At 33.5% G+C, this 17956-nt stretch overlaps 1 protein-coding gene and 1 pseudogene across 1 annotated transcript; both read left to right on the top strand.

Moving 5' to 3' along the window:
• The first annotated feature begins 603 nt into the window (after positions 1-603).
• Positions 604-4014, top strand: LOC108663707 (cucumisin-like; annotated as a pseudogene).
• Positions 4015-5254: 1240 nt separating this feature from the next.
• On the top strand, positions 5255-8629 carry LOC18585990 (cucumisin-like). Its single transcript, XM_088802499.1, has 10 exons — positions 5255-5353; positions 5464-5552; positions 5782-5873; positions 5970-6213; positions 6317-6830; positions 6927-7030; positions 7165-7380; positions 7500-7608; positions 7699-7912; positions 8079-8629. Exons 1-10 carry the CDS (start codon positions 5255-5257, stop codon positions 8606-8608), a joined length of 2211 nt encoding a protein of 736 aa, XP_088658625.1. The 3' UTR covers positions 8609-8629.
• Positions 8630-17956: the final 9327 nt, after the last annotated feature.

Here is a 17956-nt window from a genome sequence, read left to right as displayed (position 1 = left end):
GAATATTAAATGTTTTTTTGAAAAAAAAAAGAATATTAAATGGTGATACTATTATGACTATGGTTTTCATTACTTTAAGATATTTATTACATCTTTCAGGCACAATTTATGGTTTAATTAAGTTTATGTTGATGACATTTTCTGAAGTTGGGATGTTGCCAGAAACACCAAACCAAGCTGAAATCCCAAGACAGTAGTCCTATGTCTTGTACTAGCTAAGGACAATGTAACACTTTAGGCAGAAGAGCTACCACTTTTAAGACAGCTAGTAATTCCAAGACATAATATGGATTTTTCTCTTTGAATTTTTCCTAAGATCCAAACAAGAAGAGAGAAAATTGTACCCCCTAAATCTTTTTGTAAGCCATATGTCTGCATCTGTAGTTGATTTTGTGTCCTTTCGACATCACCCCAAGATGTGAAGATCCATTTTCTTTATGCAACTAAGCTTTGCAACAAGAACATAGTAAATGCTGGAGTTGTAGGCTTTTGTTTGTTGGCGGTAATAGCTAAGCAGATTCCTACTTTCCCAGTACATTCACTGAGTATATAAAGCCCATGTTTGGACACTGGCCAGTCCATCGCAAATATCAGAACTCTCCAATGGCAATCCAGGCTTCTACTTTGCCATGGCTCATGCTAATCAGCTTTGCTTGCAGCATGCTTGTTAGCTGCCATGGGGCATCAGATGATCGAAAGGCATATAAGTTTCTTCTGCATTTACTCTAACTTATTTCTTCTTTCAAATGAAAAGAAAAACACATATACATTCAAACTCATATTAGGCCTTTGCATTTCAACTTTGATCTGCTACTTACCATGAATTCTGCACCCTGATCCTATACTGAACCAGTAGGCCTAGAGCTGTAAACTATCATGCTTCCTGTCATATCTTTTGGAACTATATCAGACTGAGTATTCAACAAGTCTTCAAAAAATGGTTGTTCATATATGATGTGGTCATTAAATATTGAAATGGTTAATTTTTTTTTTTTTTTTTTAATTTGTTGAAGCAGGTCCATATTGTATACATGGGTGACCCTCCGAAGGGTGAATTCTCTGCAGCAACTCTTCACAATAGCATGATACAAGAAATTGTTGGCAGGTTTGTCAAACTTTAATCTGGCTATAGTTGAGCAACATGCAAGAATAGCTAAATCACTCAGATTTACTAAAGGTTCATTTAACTTTGCATTCAGCAGTGGTGCGTCAAACTTATTGCTGCACAGCTACCAAAGGAGTTTCAATGGCTTTGCTGCCAAGTTGACCGAGGAAGAGGCAGAAAAGCTGGCTGGTCTGTTAGCATAATTGTTTAAGAAATTTAGATTGAAATGTAAATGGAAGTCTCATCCTTACTGATGAATATTGAGATTTTTTTCTTCCAGGGATAAAAGGGGCTGTTTCTGTGTTCCCTAGTCAAAAGAAGAAGCTCCGCACAACAAGGTCATGGGACTTTATTGGCTTCTCCCAACATTCTAGAAGAACAACATTAGAAAGTGACATCATCATTGGAATGCTTGATACAGGGATTTGGCCTGAATCTGAAAGTTTTAGTGATCAAGAATTCGGTCCACCTCCAAAAAAATGGAAGGGCACTTGTCAAACATCATCTAATTTCACTTGCAACAAGTAAATATAACTGCACATAATCCTAGTCTTAACAAAACATACAAACAATATGAAAATTACTTATATTCTGATTGGTCTTTAACAAATGTTTTCAATCTATCTTTTAGTAAAATAATTGGAGCTAAATACTACCGGGCTGATGGAGATTGTCCGTCAGAGGATTTTAAGTCACCAAGAGATTCAGAAGGTCATGGGAGCCATACTGCATCAATAGCTGCAGGTGGCCTTGTTAGCAGAGCAAGCTTATATGGCTTTCGCACAGGGACAGCTCGTGGAGGGGTTCCTTCAGCCCGAATTGCTGTGTACAAAATTTGTTGGTTTGATGGATGTGCAGACGAAGACATTCTTGCAGCATTTGATGATGCCATTGCTGATGGAGTTGACATAATCTCCCTTTCAGTTGGAGGGTTTTTTGGTTCGGACTATTTCCAGGATTCAATTGCTATTGGCGCTTTCCATTCCATGAAGAAAGGGATATTGACATCAAATTCAGCTGGCAATGGGGGTCCTTATTATGGATCAGTTGTAAACTTTTCACCTTGGTCTCTCTCGGTAGGTGCTAGTACCATAGACAGAAAGTTCGAAACTAAGGTGAAGTTGGGCAATGGTAAAGTTTTTACGGTAAGCAGGCTTATTTCCTGTTATTTTACGAGAAAGACTGATCTTGATATGCCCTTTCTTGGATTAACAATATACTTAATGCTAATGTTATTTGTATATGATAATTCCTTCTCTGCCTGTAGGGCGCCTCAGTAAATACTTTCAACCTTGAAGGAAAATTTTATCCTCTTATCTGGGGCGGAGATGCCCCGAACAAAAAAGTGGGATACAATTCATCCGAATCCAGGTAATAAGATCTTTTACTGTAACTAGCTAGGGACTAGATATGTAATATAACTGATGAGAATAAAACAAAATTCATCATAAAATGCAGGTATTGCTGACCAGGCTCCTTGGATGAGACCTTGATAAATGGAAAAATTGTTCTTTGTGATTACCTGGATTACATGGAGGGGCCATTCCATGCAGGAGCTGTTGGTGCTATAATCCAAGATGATGGAATCAAAGATTTTGCATACAGTTTCCCCTTTCCTGTTTCCAACCTGGACTTGACTGATGGAAGTGATGTACTCCACTATGTGAATACAACAAAGTATCTGTACTAAATTCACAATCATAATTCATTGGTGAAAATTTCACAAGAGATCAATGATTTCACTAATTTAATTGCATTCATTCTTTCCATGTTTGGATAGAAACCCAATTGCAACAATATTTAGGAGCACTGAGGAGAAGGATGAACTTGCTCCCTATGTAGTTTCATTTTCTTCAAGAGGACCTAATCCTATTTCACCTGACATTCTCGAGGTAAATGGATTATCTGATGTTCTACTATTTAATGCCTTGATTACTTTTCATTGTTGTGACTTTTGATTTTTATTGCAGCCTGACATAACAGCTCCTGGAGCTGCCATTTTAGCAGCATGGTCACCAGCCACCACCGTGACAGGAGTTGAAGGGGATAAGAGAGTCGTTCCATACAATATAATCTCTGGCACATCCATGTCTTGCCCACATGCGACAGCGGTAGCTGCTTATGTCAAATCATTTCATCCAACATGATCTGCTGCTGCTATCAAGTCTGCTCTAATGACAACAGGCACGGATTTCATATATGATCCAGCATTCTATTTGATAGTTTCTATGAGTTCTGGCACTCTTAGAAGAAATCAAACATTAATGTTTCTTGATAATCTTACCAATATTGTTTTCCCTGTTTTCTGCAGCACATCCCATGAGTCCTAAGACAAATACCGATCTGGAGTTAGCTTACGGGGCTGGTAACATAAACCCATCGTTGGCCATCAATCCTGGGCTGATCTATGATGCTGGGGAGATTGACTATGTTAAATTTTTGTGTGGACAAGGTTATAGTGATAAACAGATACGACTTGTTACCGGAGACAAGAGCAGATGTTCTAAAGCAACAAATGGAACTGCATCAAATCTAAACTACCCTTCTTTCACATTGTTTGCTCCTTCGGGACCACACATCAGTCGAGATTTTCACAGGACTGTAACAAATGTTGGATCAGCAGTGTCTACTTATAAGGCCATCGTGAAGGCCCCCAAAGAGCTTGACATCCAAGTTAAACCAAGTGTCCTCTCTTTCAAGTCTATAGGAGAAAAGAAATCGTTTGTGGTGACAATTGCAGCAAAGGTTGCTCTTCCCTCCATAGTCTCTGGTGCTTTGGTTTGGGATGATGGTGTCCATAAAGTGAGGAGTCCTATCGTGGCCTATTAGGTAATGGCCTTCCCATTCACTTTACTGCTTTCAGCCACACCATCAATAAAACAAGGGAATACAAATAGTGCTGCTCATCTATATATGTGTGTGCATGTTATTGTTGAATAAGAAAACCAAGGCAAATGCAATGTATTAAACCAATGCCAAATGCAAAAAAGAAAAATGTACATTGAAAGCTATCACTGATTATTCTATTTTTCATTTTCTAATATTTAAACATATAATGGTGATTTTGCTAATGCTTCTGTATTCATTGAACTGATCAAGTAAGTCATTGTACATTAAAGAATAATTTTTGAGGCATAAATTAGAGAAATTAGCCAAAAAACTTCCAACCTATGAAAAGTAATTACTACTCTCTCTCATTCTCTTATATCAGCATTTCCAACTTATAAAATGGTCTCCCTTGCTTATTTTCAATCACCAAATTGTTACAGAAATTATCGTCCGTACATGAAATTCACTGATCATATAATTTTAAAGTCAAAATTTTGACTAAAAAGTAAAGAATAAGATCGAAACAAACATTTTTCCAAATAGAAAATAATATAATTTTTCCCTTCTTTTTGTTCTAGCTAGTTATGGTTTTTAGGCATCCGAAGGAAAGAATTTATCAAGAGCATTCTTATAGAAGTACACTCCCCATCTTAATTTATTTGTTTTTATTTGACTTTTGTGATCAATTAAATTATAGTGAAATTAAATTTTCATCGAATAAATTTTAAATTCAAAATTATGAAATTTTTTTTCATTAGTTTATGTAAAATTTGAAAAAGGAAATCACAGATGAATTAATTTGATCCAAGTATGAACTAATCAGTTGTGACAGGAGAGCAATTAATTAATTTTTAAAATTAAAATCCAAATTACATGATAAAACTAACAGCAGTTGTGACAGGTATATGCTCTTGTATAGCCATCAGGTTGATTCTGGCTGTCATATTTGTAAGCCAGATTACAGACAGAGATCCTGGGCTTCATTTCTAGTCGGGTCCCTCTGTTCTGTTTGTATGGGGTTCCCCTCTATTCTTTAGTGTCATTCCCACAACAAGCAAAATCATGAAGGAACCTGGTTTTGGATATGCTTACAATCGGAAAACCAAGCATTGGAAACAAGAACATTGTTGACACCGCAAACTTTGGACGCCTTGCTTTTCCTGGCGAGTTTAACAATACTTAGCCGTTTGTGAAATCTGAATGGAATTTGATCTAACAAAGAGAAAATAGTCTTAAGTTCCAACTTATATAAATCCCATATTGTTGTAAAAATCATATAAGGCAAGGACAGTCTCTCAAAGCATCCGACCTTGGTTTCCAATGGCAACCCAGTCCTCTCCATTGTCATGGCTTTTTCTCTACATCTTCACTTTTTATACGCTCATTAGCAGCCAGGCAGCATCTGATGATGATCGAAAGGCACGTAAATTGTTTTCCTAGGCCCCTGCTTACAAATATTTTCTTTGAATTTTCATTAGCTCCTGCTATATATGAGCACTGTGCCAGGAGATTAATTGTTGAAGTTGCAGGTCTATATCGTATATATGGGTGATCGTCCAAGTGGAGAATTCTCTGCAGCAACGCTTCACAGTAACATCCTGGAGGAAGTTCTTGGCAGGTTTATCACAGATTTTAGTAGCATTCTAATGGCACTTTTAAAGGAGCAAGAAGTCCACAATCAAAAGATAATTCAATGAAAAATCAGTACTTGAAAAATGAACAACAACAAGAAATGGCATGCAGCCGAATTAGGATTCTTGCCCAAAAATCAAATTCGATGATATCTATAGATAAGAATTGAGGTTAATGAAGACTCTAACTCCCCTTATGCATTGCATTTTCAACAGTGGTGGATCAAACTCTTTGCTCCACAGCTACCACAGGAGCTTCAATGGATTTGTTGCCAAGTTGACCAAAGACGAGGCGCAGAAATTGGCCAGTATGTTAGCATAATTCTTCAATTAGATTATCATTGAGGGTTATTAAAAATTAAAAGAAAAAACAAAGATGACAATGGAATTTGTAATTTGTTCAGGCACGGAAGGGGTTGTGTCTGTGTTCCCAAGTCAAAGGAAGCAGCTCCACACAACAAGATCATGGGATTTCATGGGCTTCTCCCAAAATGTTGGAAGAACAAGTCGTGAAAGTGATATAATTATTGGAATGCTAGACACTGGGATTTGGCCAGAATCTGAAAGTTTTAATGATGAAGGATTTGGTTCACCTCCAAAGAAATGGAAAGGAACCTGCCAAGAGTCATCAAATTTCACTTGCAACAAGTAATAGATAGAATTTAATTAAGCGTGGTACCTTAACAGACACACATAATTAAAAAGCATTGAAATCCTGATTGATTTTAACAATTTTTTGCAATTTCTTCAGTAAAATCATCGGAGCTCGATACTATAGGGCTGATGGAACCTTTGGTCCAGATGATATCCAATCACCAAGAGACTCAGAAGGACATGGGACTCATACATCATCCACAGCAGCCGGTGCCTTGGTTAGCAAGGCAAGCTTGTTCGGCCTGGCCTCAGGGACAGCTCGCGGAGGGGTTCCCTCAGCTCGTATTGCTGTGTACAAGATATGCTGGTCTGATGGTTGCCCTGATGAAGACATTCTTGCAGCATTTGATGATGCAATTGCTGATGGGGTTGACATAATCTCTATTTCAGTCGGAGGGTCCATTGCTGTGAATTATTTCGATGATACCATTGCTATTGGAGCTTTCCATTCAATGAAGAATGGAATACTTACATCGAACTCTGCTGGTAACACAGGCCCTGCTCTTGCAACAATCACGAACGTATCACCTTGGTCTCTCTCAGTGGCTGCTAGTTCCATAGATAGAAAGTTTGTCACTCAGGTGAAACTGGGTAATGGTGAAATCTATGAGGTGAGAAAGCTCATTTCTTTTTCTCCACAAATTAACTTCTGATTGACCAAAAGCTTGTGCTAATTATAATGTATGATTATTCCTTTTCTGCACTAGGGAGTCTCTATAAATACTATTGAACTCAAAGACAAGATGTACCCTCTGATATTTGGTGGAGATGCCCCAAACACTAAAAAAGGATATGATAGCTCCCAATCCAGGTAATATAAAGATTACACAAATCTTGAAGTTGATTCTTCTTCAGTCTTTTTATAATTCAATTTCTATTGGATTTTGGTAGCTAAAAGTATTTGATTTCGAATGTGATTTATAATTGCTCAACATATAAACGCAGGTATTGCTCGGAAGACTCACTGGATGAGACCTTAGTAGAAGGAAAAATTGTTCTTTGTGATGAGGTAAGTTATGGGGAAGGTGCAATAGCTGCAGGAGCTGTTGGTGCTGTGATGCAAGATTACCTGGATTCCGCCTTCAATTTCCCCTTACCTGTTTCTTGCTTGGGCTCGGATGATGGAAGTGAAGTTTCAAGCTACCTGAACACAACAAGGGCTTTTCTTTTTCTTTTACTTTTTTTTAAATCTGACCCATAATTCCTTGGTGAAACTGTGAAAGTCCTTTACAGATTAGAGAAATAATTACATTATTTTTCTTTTATTGTTTCAATAGAAAACCAACAGCAACAATATTCAAAAGTATTCAAGTAAAGGATGAATTGGCCCCATGGGTAGTTTCATTTTCATCCAGGGGGCCAAACCCTATTACGAAGGACATTCTCAAGGTAAACGAAATGACTTTTCTCTGTTTTCTATCCAATGTATCAGCCTCTTTCTTGTGGACCTGAATTCCTTCTTAATTTCTCCGTCTGCAGCCTGACTTAACAGCACCAGGAGTTGACATTTTGGCGGCCTGGTCTCAAGGGACCACTATAACAGGAGTTGAAGGGGACGATAGGGTAGTTTCTTACAACATTATCTCTGGCACATCCATGTCTTGCCCACATGCAACAGCTGCAGCAGCCTACATCAAGTCATTTAATCCAACATGGTCACCTGCTGCTATTAAGTCTGCTCTAATGACTACAGGTATTGGCTATGATACACGGACTCTTCACTTCACTTAATGAAAAAATAATATACTCGAATCAGACAACCTAGGCCAAATGCGTCTGACATAGGGCATTGGTTCAAGACAACTCAAAGTTAACTATTCTGAAGCTTTACACATAACTGTTCTGTCCTGCTTCTGCAGCTGTTCCATTAAGTGTTGAGACCAACACCGATGCCGAGTTTGCATTTGGGTCTGGTCATCTGGCCCCTTCATTCGCCCTTAGTCCAGGATTGGTTTATGATGCTGGGGAGATAGATTACGTTAAATTTTTGTGCGGACAAGGATACAGTACTAAAACTCTTAGACTTGTTACTGGAGATAGAAGCAGCTGTTCTGAAGCAATAAATGGAACTGCATGGGATCTAAACTACCCTTCTTTTGCTTTATCTGCTAGCCTTGGAAAATCTACCAAGCGAATCTTTCACAGGATACTGACAAATGTTGGACCAGCTGTTTCCATTTACAAGGCAGTAGTGCAGGCTCCTCGAGGACTTGAAATCCACGTTCAACCAAGGGTTCTTTCATTCAAGTCTCTGGGTCAGAAGAAATCTTTTGTCGTGACAGTCACAGCAAAGGTTGATGACAACATGGTTTCCGGTTCTTTGATCTGGGAAGATGGGGTGCATCAAGTTAGAAGCCCTGTGGTTGCATTTGGTTTCTCAGAAGAATGATCAAAGCTAAAACAAGATGAAATTGGGTTCGTAAAAGATGGAATAAAAGTTAGAAACATTGAATGTAATGAATTATATTACTAATTTGCAACAATTAAATTAAATCTGGATTGGTACTTTTGTTGGAGCTTTTGCAACAGTTGTGTACCACCCGTACATCTTTAAGATTACAACTATCGAGGCTTCAGCATCCTTTCGCAGCAACCACACCAATTTAAAAAAAGAAAAAACTCATCAAAACTCAAAATAATTTTGTCTTCATTTTTTTTATTTATTTATTTGTGTGTATTTGTGTGTATGAGAAGATAATTATAATGATGATTTTTTTTTACAATTTAAATCTTTTGTTATTAGCTTTTGCATCATTATATCATTGTTTCTAAGTAGTAATGGTGTTGATTTAAAAAAAAAAAACAAAATTATTTTCAATAAGTGTGTTTGCATATGGAGAGTTTTAATAAAGAAGATTTAAGATTTTCATTCATGAAAAGGGTTAGCCCTTAGTGGTAACCCTTCGAGTGAGTACAAGCATTAAAGAGGCATATCTATAATGACGGCTCTGGCACAAAACAGAATCCCATACCAAGAGTTCTTTGCCAGCCTTCTATTCAAACCTATAGCCATGACGTAACTTTACGTTTCTCAAAGGGACCACACCCTTGCGATTCAACCTCCCAACCAATTAATACTCATTATACAAAGTCAGCCTTCCATTGTACGCCAAGCCAATTAATCCCTCCCTAACTGACAGAAACGTAAGAAATTTTGTCAACAACACCATGCCCCATGCTCTAACTGTTCTTACGGCTCAAGCAGAAAACATTAACATTCTTTCCACATTTAACCCCTCAACAGTCCTTGCCATTACCATGCAAGAACCCAATCACAATCAGCAAGCAAATTATGTGTAATAATCATCACCAAACCTTAAAGGGACATGGAGGTCTCAAATGATAGCCAAGCCTCCTGAGCTGGTTTCTAAATCAACTATGCCGAGGTGTGTGTAGAGCATCAACTAATCACAGCCAAGGAGCATAAGCATTTTCTCTCTGGAAACCACTGTTTTAAATAATGGAAATTCCATTAGCTTGTTAGCATACATTTTAAACGTTTTACGTCTCATGAGACATGAGCCTTCATTAATTAAAGGATTGAAAGGTTTCTCAATCTCTCAACTCTCCTCCCTTTGTTTAGCATGGAAGATCTTAAGCTATATTCATCGGTCATTTACAAATTTCTTAAATGTTTGAAATTGGAATGTAACTTGTGTCTTATATTACAAATTTCTATAATAAGAAATGGTCATTTACCTATGGTAAAGGCAATGTTTCCTAAGCTAGTTTCTTTTTTGATAGTATATAACATTTGTGCTCGAAAATCTCTTGCCTTTGTGTACAAGGGTGATTATCATATTTAAATTATAACATGTTTTCTTGCATACAAATTATCAAATAAATGATTAACGGATTTACACTTGTATCTTATTATAAAAAAACAGTTTAAACTTGAAAAAAAATGTATAAAGTACTATACATAAGCTCCCAAGAGGAGACATTACATGAAGCAAATAATTAATGAAAAGAGTGTCATTTGTGAATTTTACAAAACTTGAATTTCATCTCTGATACTACGTTAAATTTAGTGATTGATTATCTTGAATTTAAATCAATAGGAAATGATTCAATTATAATATTTAAATTCTAATAATTAATTAATTTTTTGATATCTAGATGAATTTACCTTCCATAAAAAGAGCGAAAATTAAATTCACAAATATGACAAGTTCCTATAGTTGACTTAATTATTATATATCTAACTAGAAAGATATATAGTTTGTGTATTTGGGTGGAGAAGGTGATGATTAATGAGAATCAATATTTACAAATTGACAATGAAATTAATTATTTTTCAAATCAGTTGACTTTCAAAATAAATATGGAAAAAAGAAGCTGATAGGCTAATCAAAAATTTAAGATGGTGATGAAGATAATGTGACCATCAATTAATTTGTGACATATACATTGTAATTTTAATTCAATTATTGATTTATTTATATATGTGTTTTGCAATCGTTGAAGGTCAGAAATTAAGGAGGAGAGAAGATCAAACGAACCGGCCCTCTAATATAACAAAAAAAATTGAAAAATCAAGACTTAAGGATAATTAATTTCTTGCATGCATCCTATCATTACATTTAATTGTTACATTAAATTTGAGAGGAAACATAGAAAAGAATTGCCAATCTTGGTAGGAGAAAAATCAAACATGAATAAAGAGAAAGAGGAGCGGAATTAAAAAAACTAAATCAACCTAAAGTGGCTTTACAGTATGAGACATATATAAGCCAATGCCCATTTTGGGCTTTGAACAAAGATCAGCTGGTTCGGCAATTCATCTAGCCCACATCCTATATGAAGAATCCACCAATATATATATATATATATATATATGTGTGTGTGTGTGTGATCTAACACAAAGCATAGCAAGAAATCCAAGAATTGAATCTAAACATGCAATAGTATTTTTTCCCTTTTTTCATAACTCAAATTTGGGGTTCAAGTCAAAGAATTAATATATATATATATAATCTAACACAAAGCATAGCAAGAAATTCAAGAATTGAATCTAAACATGCAATAGTATTTTTTCCCTTTTTTCATAACTCAAATTTAGGGTTCAAGTCAAAGAATAGAATAGAAGAATACAGACAAATATTTATTTTTCATGTCTGATTATCCATTGAAAATTAGAATAACCAATAACGACTATAATAAATTCTTCAAAAATTAAAAGCATACAGCAATTGCTATGACTATTATTAACAGAAGCCGACAATTTATAAGAAGAATAATGGAGATTTCTTAAAAGTAATTTGAAGAAAACTTCCCATTTTCAACCTATGCAAAACTTTTAATCCTAGGCTTATAACTAATTGTTTAACATTATTGCTAGGCTAATTGACATTGTTCATTAATCCTAGTCATAGTCAAGGTTGCCAAGTATTTGAAATATTTTTTGGACGGTTGGAAGAAGGCATTGAGAATTTGAGTTGTGAGAGGAAAGATGCTGGAGAAAAAATAGACTAGACACTGATATATGAGGTTGAAAATGTTGCCATATCAGACAAAGATTAATCACTTTTTCTAAGTCATAACCCACAATAGATTCCATTATATCAATTCTTCTCATCTTCGTTCACCCTTATCTTTCATGGTCATGATTTTCAATGTTCTTTACCTCAATTAAACTTGGAAAATTTTTGGTAAGAGTGACGACTCTGAGTCTGATTCTCGAGCAATATTGTTTATTTTAATCGAAATTTTTATCATTTACTATCGTTTTCATGAAGAATTCGTCTTATCGTATTCCTGATGTAAGTTCTCAATAATCACGATGAAACGAAAAATCAATACTATTTAATACGCAAAATCAAAAAAATTAAATTATTTAAAAATTCTGCGATATTGATTTCACACTTAGTCGCGGTCCACACATTTGATTCTAAAATTCTAGATACCCATAGCATACAAAGAAGCATTTATTTTGGGGTGACAATGTACCCCTTAAAAGAAGTCTTGGATTTCATTTGATGGAGAGGATAAGCAAGTCACCATTTCTACTTGACTAAAAGGAAATTCCCTGGAATTCTTTTTCCAAGTAGTTCTGGAAACCAATATAGCATGTGCCGAAAAGGTGTAATTCATTTTCTTTGTTCGAATAAATTAGTCAAATCTCTGCTGCCACTTTTGCAAGTTAATTGAATGTCTGTGATTCATTTTGCAAGTTCATTGAATTTTTCCTAGGATTTTCATTTCATTTTTTCTTACAATAGTGTAAAAAGTTTTGTATATTATGAAATTGAGTTGATATATGAGGTTTCTTTATATATATATATATATATATATATATATATATATATATATATATATATGTGATATAGATTTGACCCGTTTGACACGTTCAACAAGATGATATGAAAATGATGTCGAAAATCATACTTTAAACTTAGGACCAATTAAGTGAAGATTTGTCAATACTCATGTGAACCAATATTTCAATGAAATATTTCATTCGTTTTCAACTATTAAAAAAATTAAAAATTATTAATATTGACGGAATTCACCATTAAAATATTCAATCAGTAATTTCTACGGTAATGGTTTCTTTCAATGGAAAATTTCGTCAAAACATTTAGTAGCAGTGGAATCTTTTTTGATGTCTAGAAAACTTCCAATCACATTTTTCCAATCGATAAATTCTGTTGAAAAATAGTAAAATTAGCATCCATTGAAATTTTTCAACGAAATCTTTCCTATGAAATATTTTCATTGGAAAAAACATAAATTTTTGTAATGTTTTTATGATAATGCATAAGGTACAATTTTCTCTCGTTGCTTAATTCAACCAATGGATTGGAAAAGAAAATCCACTTGAGGGTTTCTTCTCTAGAAGGTAATAAACACAAACTAAAGCACAAATGATTAAGTCTAACATTCCAATTAACCATCTTAATAACTAATGACATTGAAATCAAAGCTCATAGAAAACATAAGGTCAAAGAAGAATAATAGAAAAGGGTAAACCTTTTACACTATACTAACCTAAGCCAACTAAAACAAAAGGTAAAAAAAGTAAAATAAAAACCCCAAAAATCATTTTTTATCCGAAAATAAAATAAGATCGGACTCTCCAAAAATTGGTAAGTTGAAAATGTTGAATCGTTGATGATAAATTTGGTTCAAAGTTTTGAACAAATATTTAATTTTGTTTTGATCGAAGTAATTGAATTTAACTTTTTAAATTTTTCAAAAAACTATAAGACGATGTCATTTTCGTAAAAGATAATGTGGAATCAAATTATTTAAATAAAGGTGTGAAAATTTGATTAAATTATTTGAAGCAAACTTTCTCTTTTTGTGTGGACCATCTCCTTCCAAAAATTTTCTAATTATTGAGATCCATTCACACTTATGCCCTACGCTAGAGAGACTTTGAGGCAAATTGAAAACGCGTGGCACGTTGGATATCTTTAGTTCTTCAAGATCTACCACCCAATCTTTGGTTATAAAAGAGCTGCCATTGCATGATCAATTGAAAAACACCCCCCACTCTTATTACAAGCTTTCTTTAATTATCAAAGCATTGACATTTCGTCCAATTTCCCAGCTTTGGCTATGGCTAAAAATTTTGGGTTCTTCGTCTTGCTCTTCATGATCCTTGTACTGTCTCGGAACTTCATAAATGTTGAGAGTAGGGTTCTCAAACGCGTTCGAGGTTAGTATTCAATCTCTTTCAACTCGTTTTCTTATATATATATATATATATATATATATATATATGCATATGTATGTGTGTTAGATTCAAAATAAAAGATTAATTTACTCTCTTGAAATGAGATTATACATGAACTTTGATCGATTTTCCATGATGGAATATATGTAGGGTATGCAAATTTTGCCACCTTGGGAGTTGTATGCAAGTGCTGTGATGGTGAAGGAGGTGAATGCAAGAGCTCATGGAATGCCTCTCATTCTTGCCCAAAGATTCAATGCCTTCCATGGAAATACCAGCTCTGATCTTATGAATAATAGGATTCCATGGTTTTCTGTATTAACCTTTTCTCTTATGCTTAATATATATATATATAGATATTAAGGTAGCTTGATTATCTACTTTCAGCTGACAAATTGATAATATATATATATAGTTCATTTAAGACAAAATAAGTAGATTTGACAATAGAGAATTAATGGATTTTGCTTTTATTCATGTGTAACTTTGATAAACATGAAGCACAAATCTCTTCTGTCAAATTAAACCAGAATGAGATGAACCCATGCATCACCTTTTTGCTTTTCTTAGATTAGATTGCTTCTTTGCAAATCAATTATGATTAAGAGAATCTTATCCTTTGGTCAAATTTATTGATGTCATCATAAGTTTTTTGTCATTTTCGCAAAAAATCTTAAATAACACCACGGATGCGATTTTTAATGAAATATCTCAAACTTTTAATTAAAAAAATTATGATTAAGAGAAAAGGAAATGCAGTACATTATTAATTTTTTGATTGAGACGTTTAAACTAAAAAATTCACCTACAAAATGTTTGTAATTAGCTTATTAAATCCAGTAATCAATTTGGTAACACATAACATATATATTAATCCCATAAAAAGTTATACATTCAAGTTAATAAATATATCTAATTTAATTATTGAGAATTATGTATTACAGTTAAACTTCAGTTAATTATGAAATTCTATCATTAGTTCCTTAATTTTTATGTCATTAAATCTCATATATTTTTTTCCTTTTTAAGTTTATATTAAATAAGTTTCTATTTAAAAATTAATATAAATAATATAAAATTTTATCTAATATAAAAGTATTAATTTACATAAAACTTCAAATCATTAATTATAAGTTTTGCAAATTGTTTATTATTCCGTATCTTTTCATTGTAATAACAAATGTTCTATTCTTTTACTTTAAATAAAATTGTGAAGAAAAAAAAATCTGAAAACCCAATTCTTTGAATAAAAAGATATATACAATATACTGTTAATCTATAATATTCAACTGCAATATGCCAACATCGTCGAGGGTTAAATCTTTGGAAATATCTATTCTTAAATTGACATTTTTTTTCCACATCCATACTCTTTATTTTTAACCCTTTATGTAAGTATAAATGGATATAAAATTTGACCTTTTATTACGCACAACTTAAATAATAAATTATATATATATGTATTTGTACGTGTACGTGCATGTACTCTTTTATAGAAATACACTACCAAAGAGCAAAGGCCCCAGAAAGTCTATTTAATTTACCCGCTTATAATATATAAATGGAAAAAGGATAGGCCCCATGAAAATTACTTAAAATGCAAGGCAAATTGTCTGAGATTCTGACAATCTAAAGAATGTTCTTCACTTGTTGCAATTTGACTAGTGGATCAAATTCCTTTGTGGAGTTATGAAATTCTAACCACAATTTCCATATAAATTGGTATGTAGACCAATGGAAAGAGTGAATTTGGAATCCAAAAAAAGCTGGAAAATTAATTACAACCAATTTATTCTCCTAGTTATTCATTCAAACTTATGAAACTCATAAATTTTTTTTTTTTACAAATATCACAATAATATCAATTTTTAAAAAGGCTTTGATATCATTTATCAAAGAATTTGAATATTTTCTCAAGGTTGTTTTTTTGTTTTTATGAAATCATTTATATAAATAAAAATTACAATAATAATGAAACATTAGTGGAGAATACATAGAATCACAAAGAAATATTGTTTGAACATTTTAAGTCAAAGAAAATTATTATGCTTTTGAAAGTTGTATAAAGTTTTGCAATTATTAAGAGGATGTGGCATCAATGACATCACATTTTGCTTGAATATTAAGGGAATCATTTCCCATTTTTAGTTTGCAAGGAAATTCATGTGTCTTCTCCTTTTTTAGTAATTGATGATTAATGCAAAGAAAAATTCCAGTCAATAATATTCCTATATATTTCTCAATATATATAAGGCTTGTGGTTCATTAACCATGTATATTGAATTTTATATTAGCATACTATATTAAGTGTAAATTATTAAATAAATACGTGCTCATTTTTTAATAATATTTAGGTTAATATAATACTATATCAAATTGAGTCTTCGAGTAATTTACTTTCTAATTATTTTCTTTTCGCAACGTTCTTATCTTTAACGAGATACCCTAAGTAAGTACTTATTATTTTTAACTTAAGAATATTGAATTCAAATCTTAAAAATGAAAAAAATGAAGGAAATCGATGAGATGGAAAACGATTATCTCTTGTCTGGTAACTTTATGTCATACTTTTGTCAATCAAATATAAAAAAAAAAAGTTTGAAGAGAATGATAACACAATAACAGGGATGCATGATGTGCCACCTAGCGAACTCTCGTTGAATATAATTGCCCATTGTATGTGGACGAGGTGAACCTAGCTAGCCCCCTCCTAGGATCCAAAATTCATGACAAGCAATTATTGTTCCTTACAAGTAAAATTAAGGGAGTGAGGAAAGTCTCCCTGCAGAAAAGAATATGATCCTGTATATGACTTCAACAAGTACATCTTTTCAAGCTTCATCTGGTGTTAGCAAGAGCTTGGGGGCGAATAATGGAATTTCCAAGTATCAATGCATTTGCTAATGAACTTCTTGGAAAAGTGAAATGGATAGGAAAGAGAGAGAGAGAGAGAGAGCAGGGGGGGCTAGGCATATGCTGTCAAACAAAAACCCAATGGTGTAGCATGTAGCAAAAAGTTTAACTTCTCTGCACTTGGAAATTGGCACATACATGAAGGAAAGAAAGAAAGGAAAAAGGGTTTCATTCTTAAGCACTTATCCATAGCTATCCAAAAAGAACCTAAAAGGAAATGATATCAAAGAAATTCCCGAACTACCAGATCATCATCCTAAGGTATATAAATCATTTATGCTTTGCATATCTCTTTGTTAATATTATCGAATAACAACTTTAGAAAATATTAGTATAAGTTCCTATAAAAGTATTAACACAATTTCCCGAAAAAACTTTTTACGGTTAAACTTTAAGACTGAATCTTAAAAGTTTCAAATTCGAATTTTGAAATTTCATCTTTATTTTTTATTTTAAAAGTTTCGAATTCGAATCTTGAAATTACGTCCTTATTGCTTTTTACTGCACATGATATGACTTGATTAAAGAGTCCCTTATTAATCATCATATTTGTTAAGTAGTAATATAAGATTTGATGGCTTAAGAACCTTATCCAGAAATCATGTTTATCTAAATTCAAGTATAAAATGTTCTTTGTCAACTTCTAAAATGCCAGAGATATGTATGAAAACCAGGTAATCAGTTTAGCCTTTGGGATGATCAAGATTAGGAGAGGGTTGAGAGAGTTATCTTGATTCCTCCAATGACAAGTTTTGAATAGATCTTTACAGCTCTTGTGCTAACCATGAATCCACACAACTTAGCTAGGGTTTGATGAGATTAAAGGAAAAGATGTGGCAACTAATCATTGCTATTCCCATGATGAGATGCTAATTAATTAAATGTCATTATCTAATCCCCAACCTCTCTCTCCCTCCCTATGGTCCCCTTTTGTTTTCTCTTTTTGGTATTATCCAAGTAAATTACAACTCTCTGGAATCTTTTCTATTTTCAGTTAAACATTGTCCGACTTGAAAAATAATATGCTAAATCATTGTAGCTTTAGCTAAGAAATCTAATTTACTGTTTTATATAACAAATGGACTATTATCTTATACATACAAATTTTAAATATACTCCATTGGAGTATGATAAATTCCGACA

This window comes from Theobroma cacao, chromosome 10 (assembly GCF_053813885.1).
Source record: "Theobroma cacao isolate CCN51 chromosome 10, ASM5381388v1, whole genome shotgun sequence".
Taxonomy (NCBI): domain Eukaryota; kingdom Viridiplantae; phylum Streptophyta; class Magnoliopsida; order Malvales; family Malvaceae; genus Theobroma; species Theobroma cacao.
The sequence above is the reverse complement of the archived record's forward strand: the minus strand, read 5'-3'. Positions and strand labels throughout refer to the sequence as shown.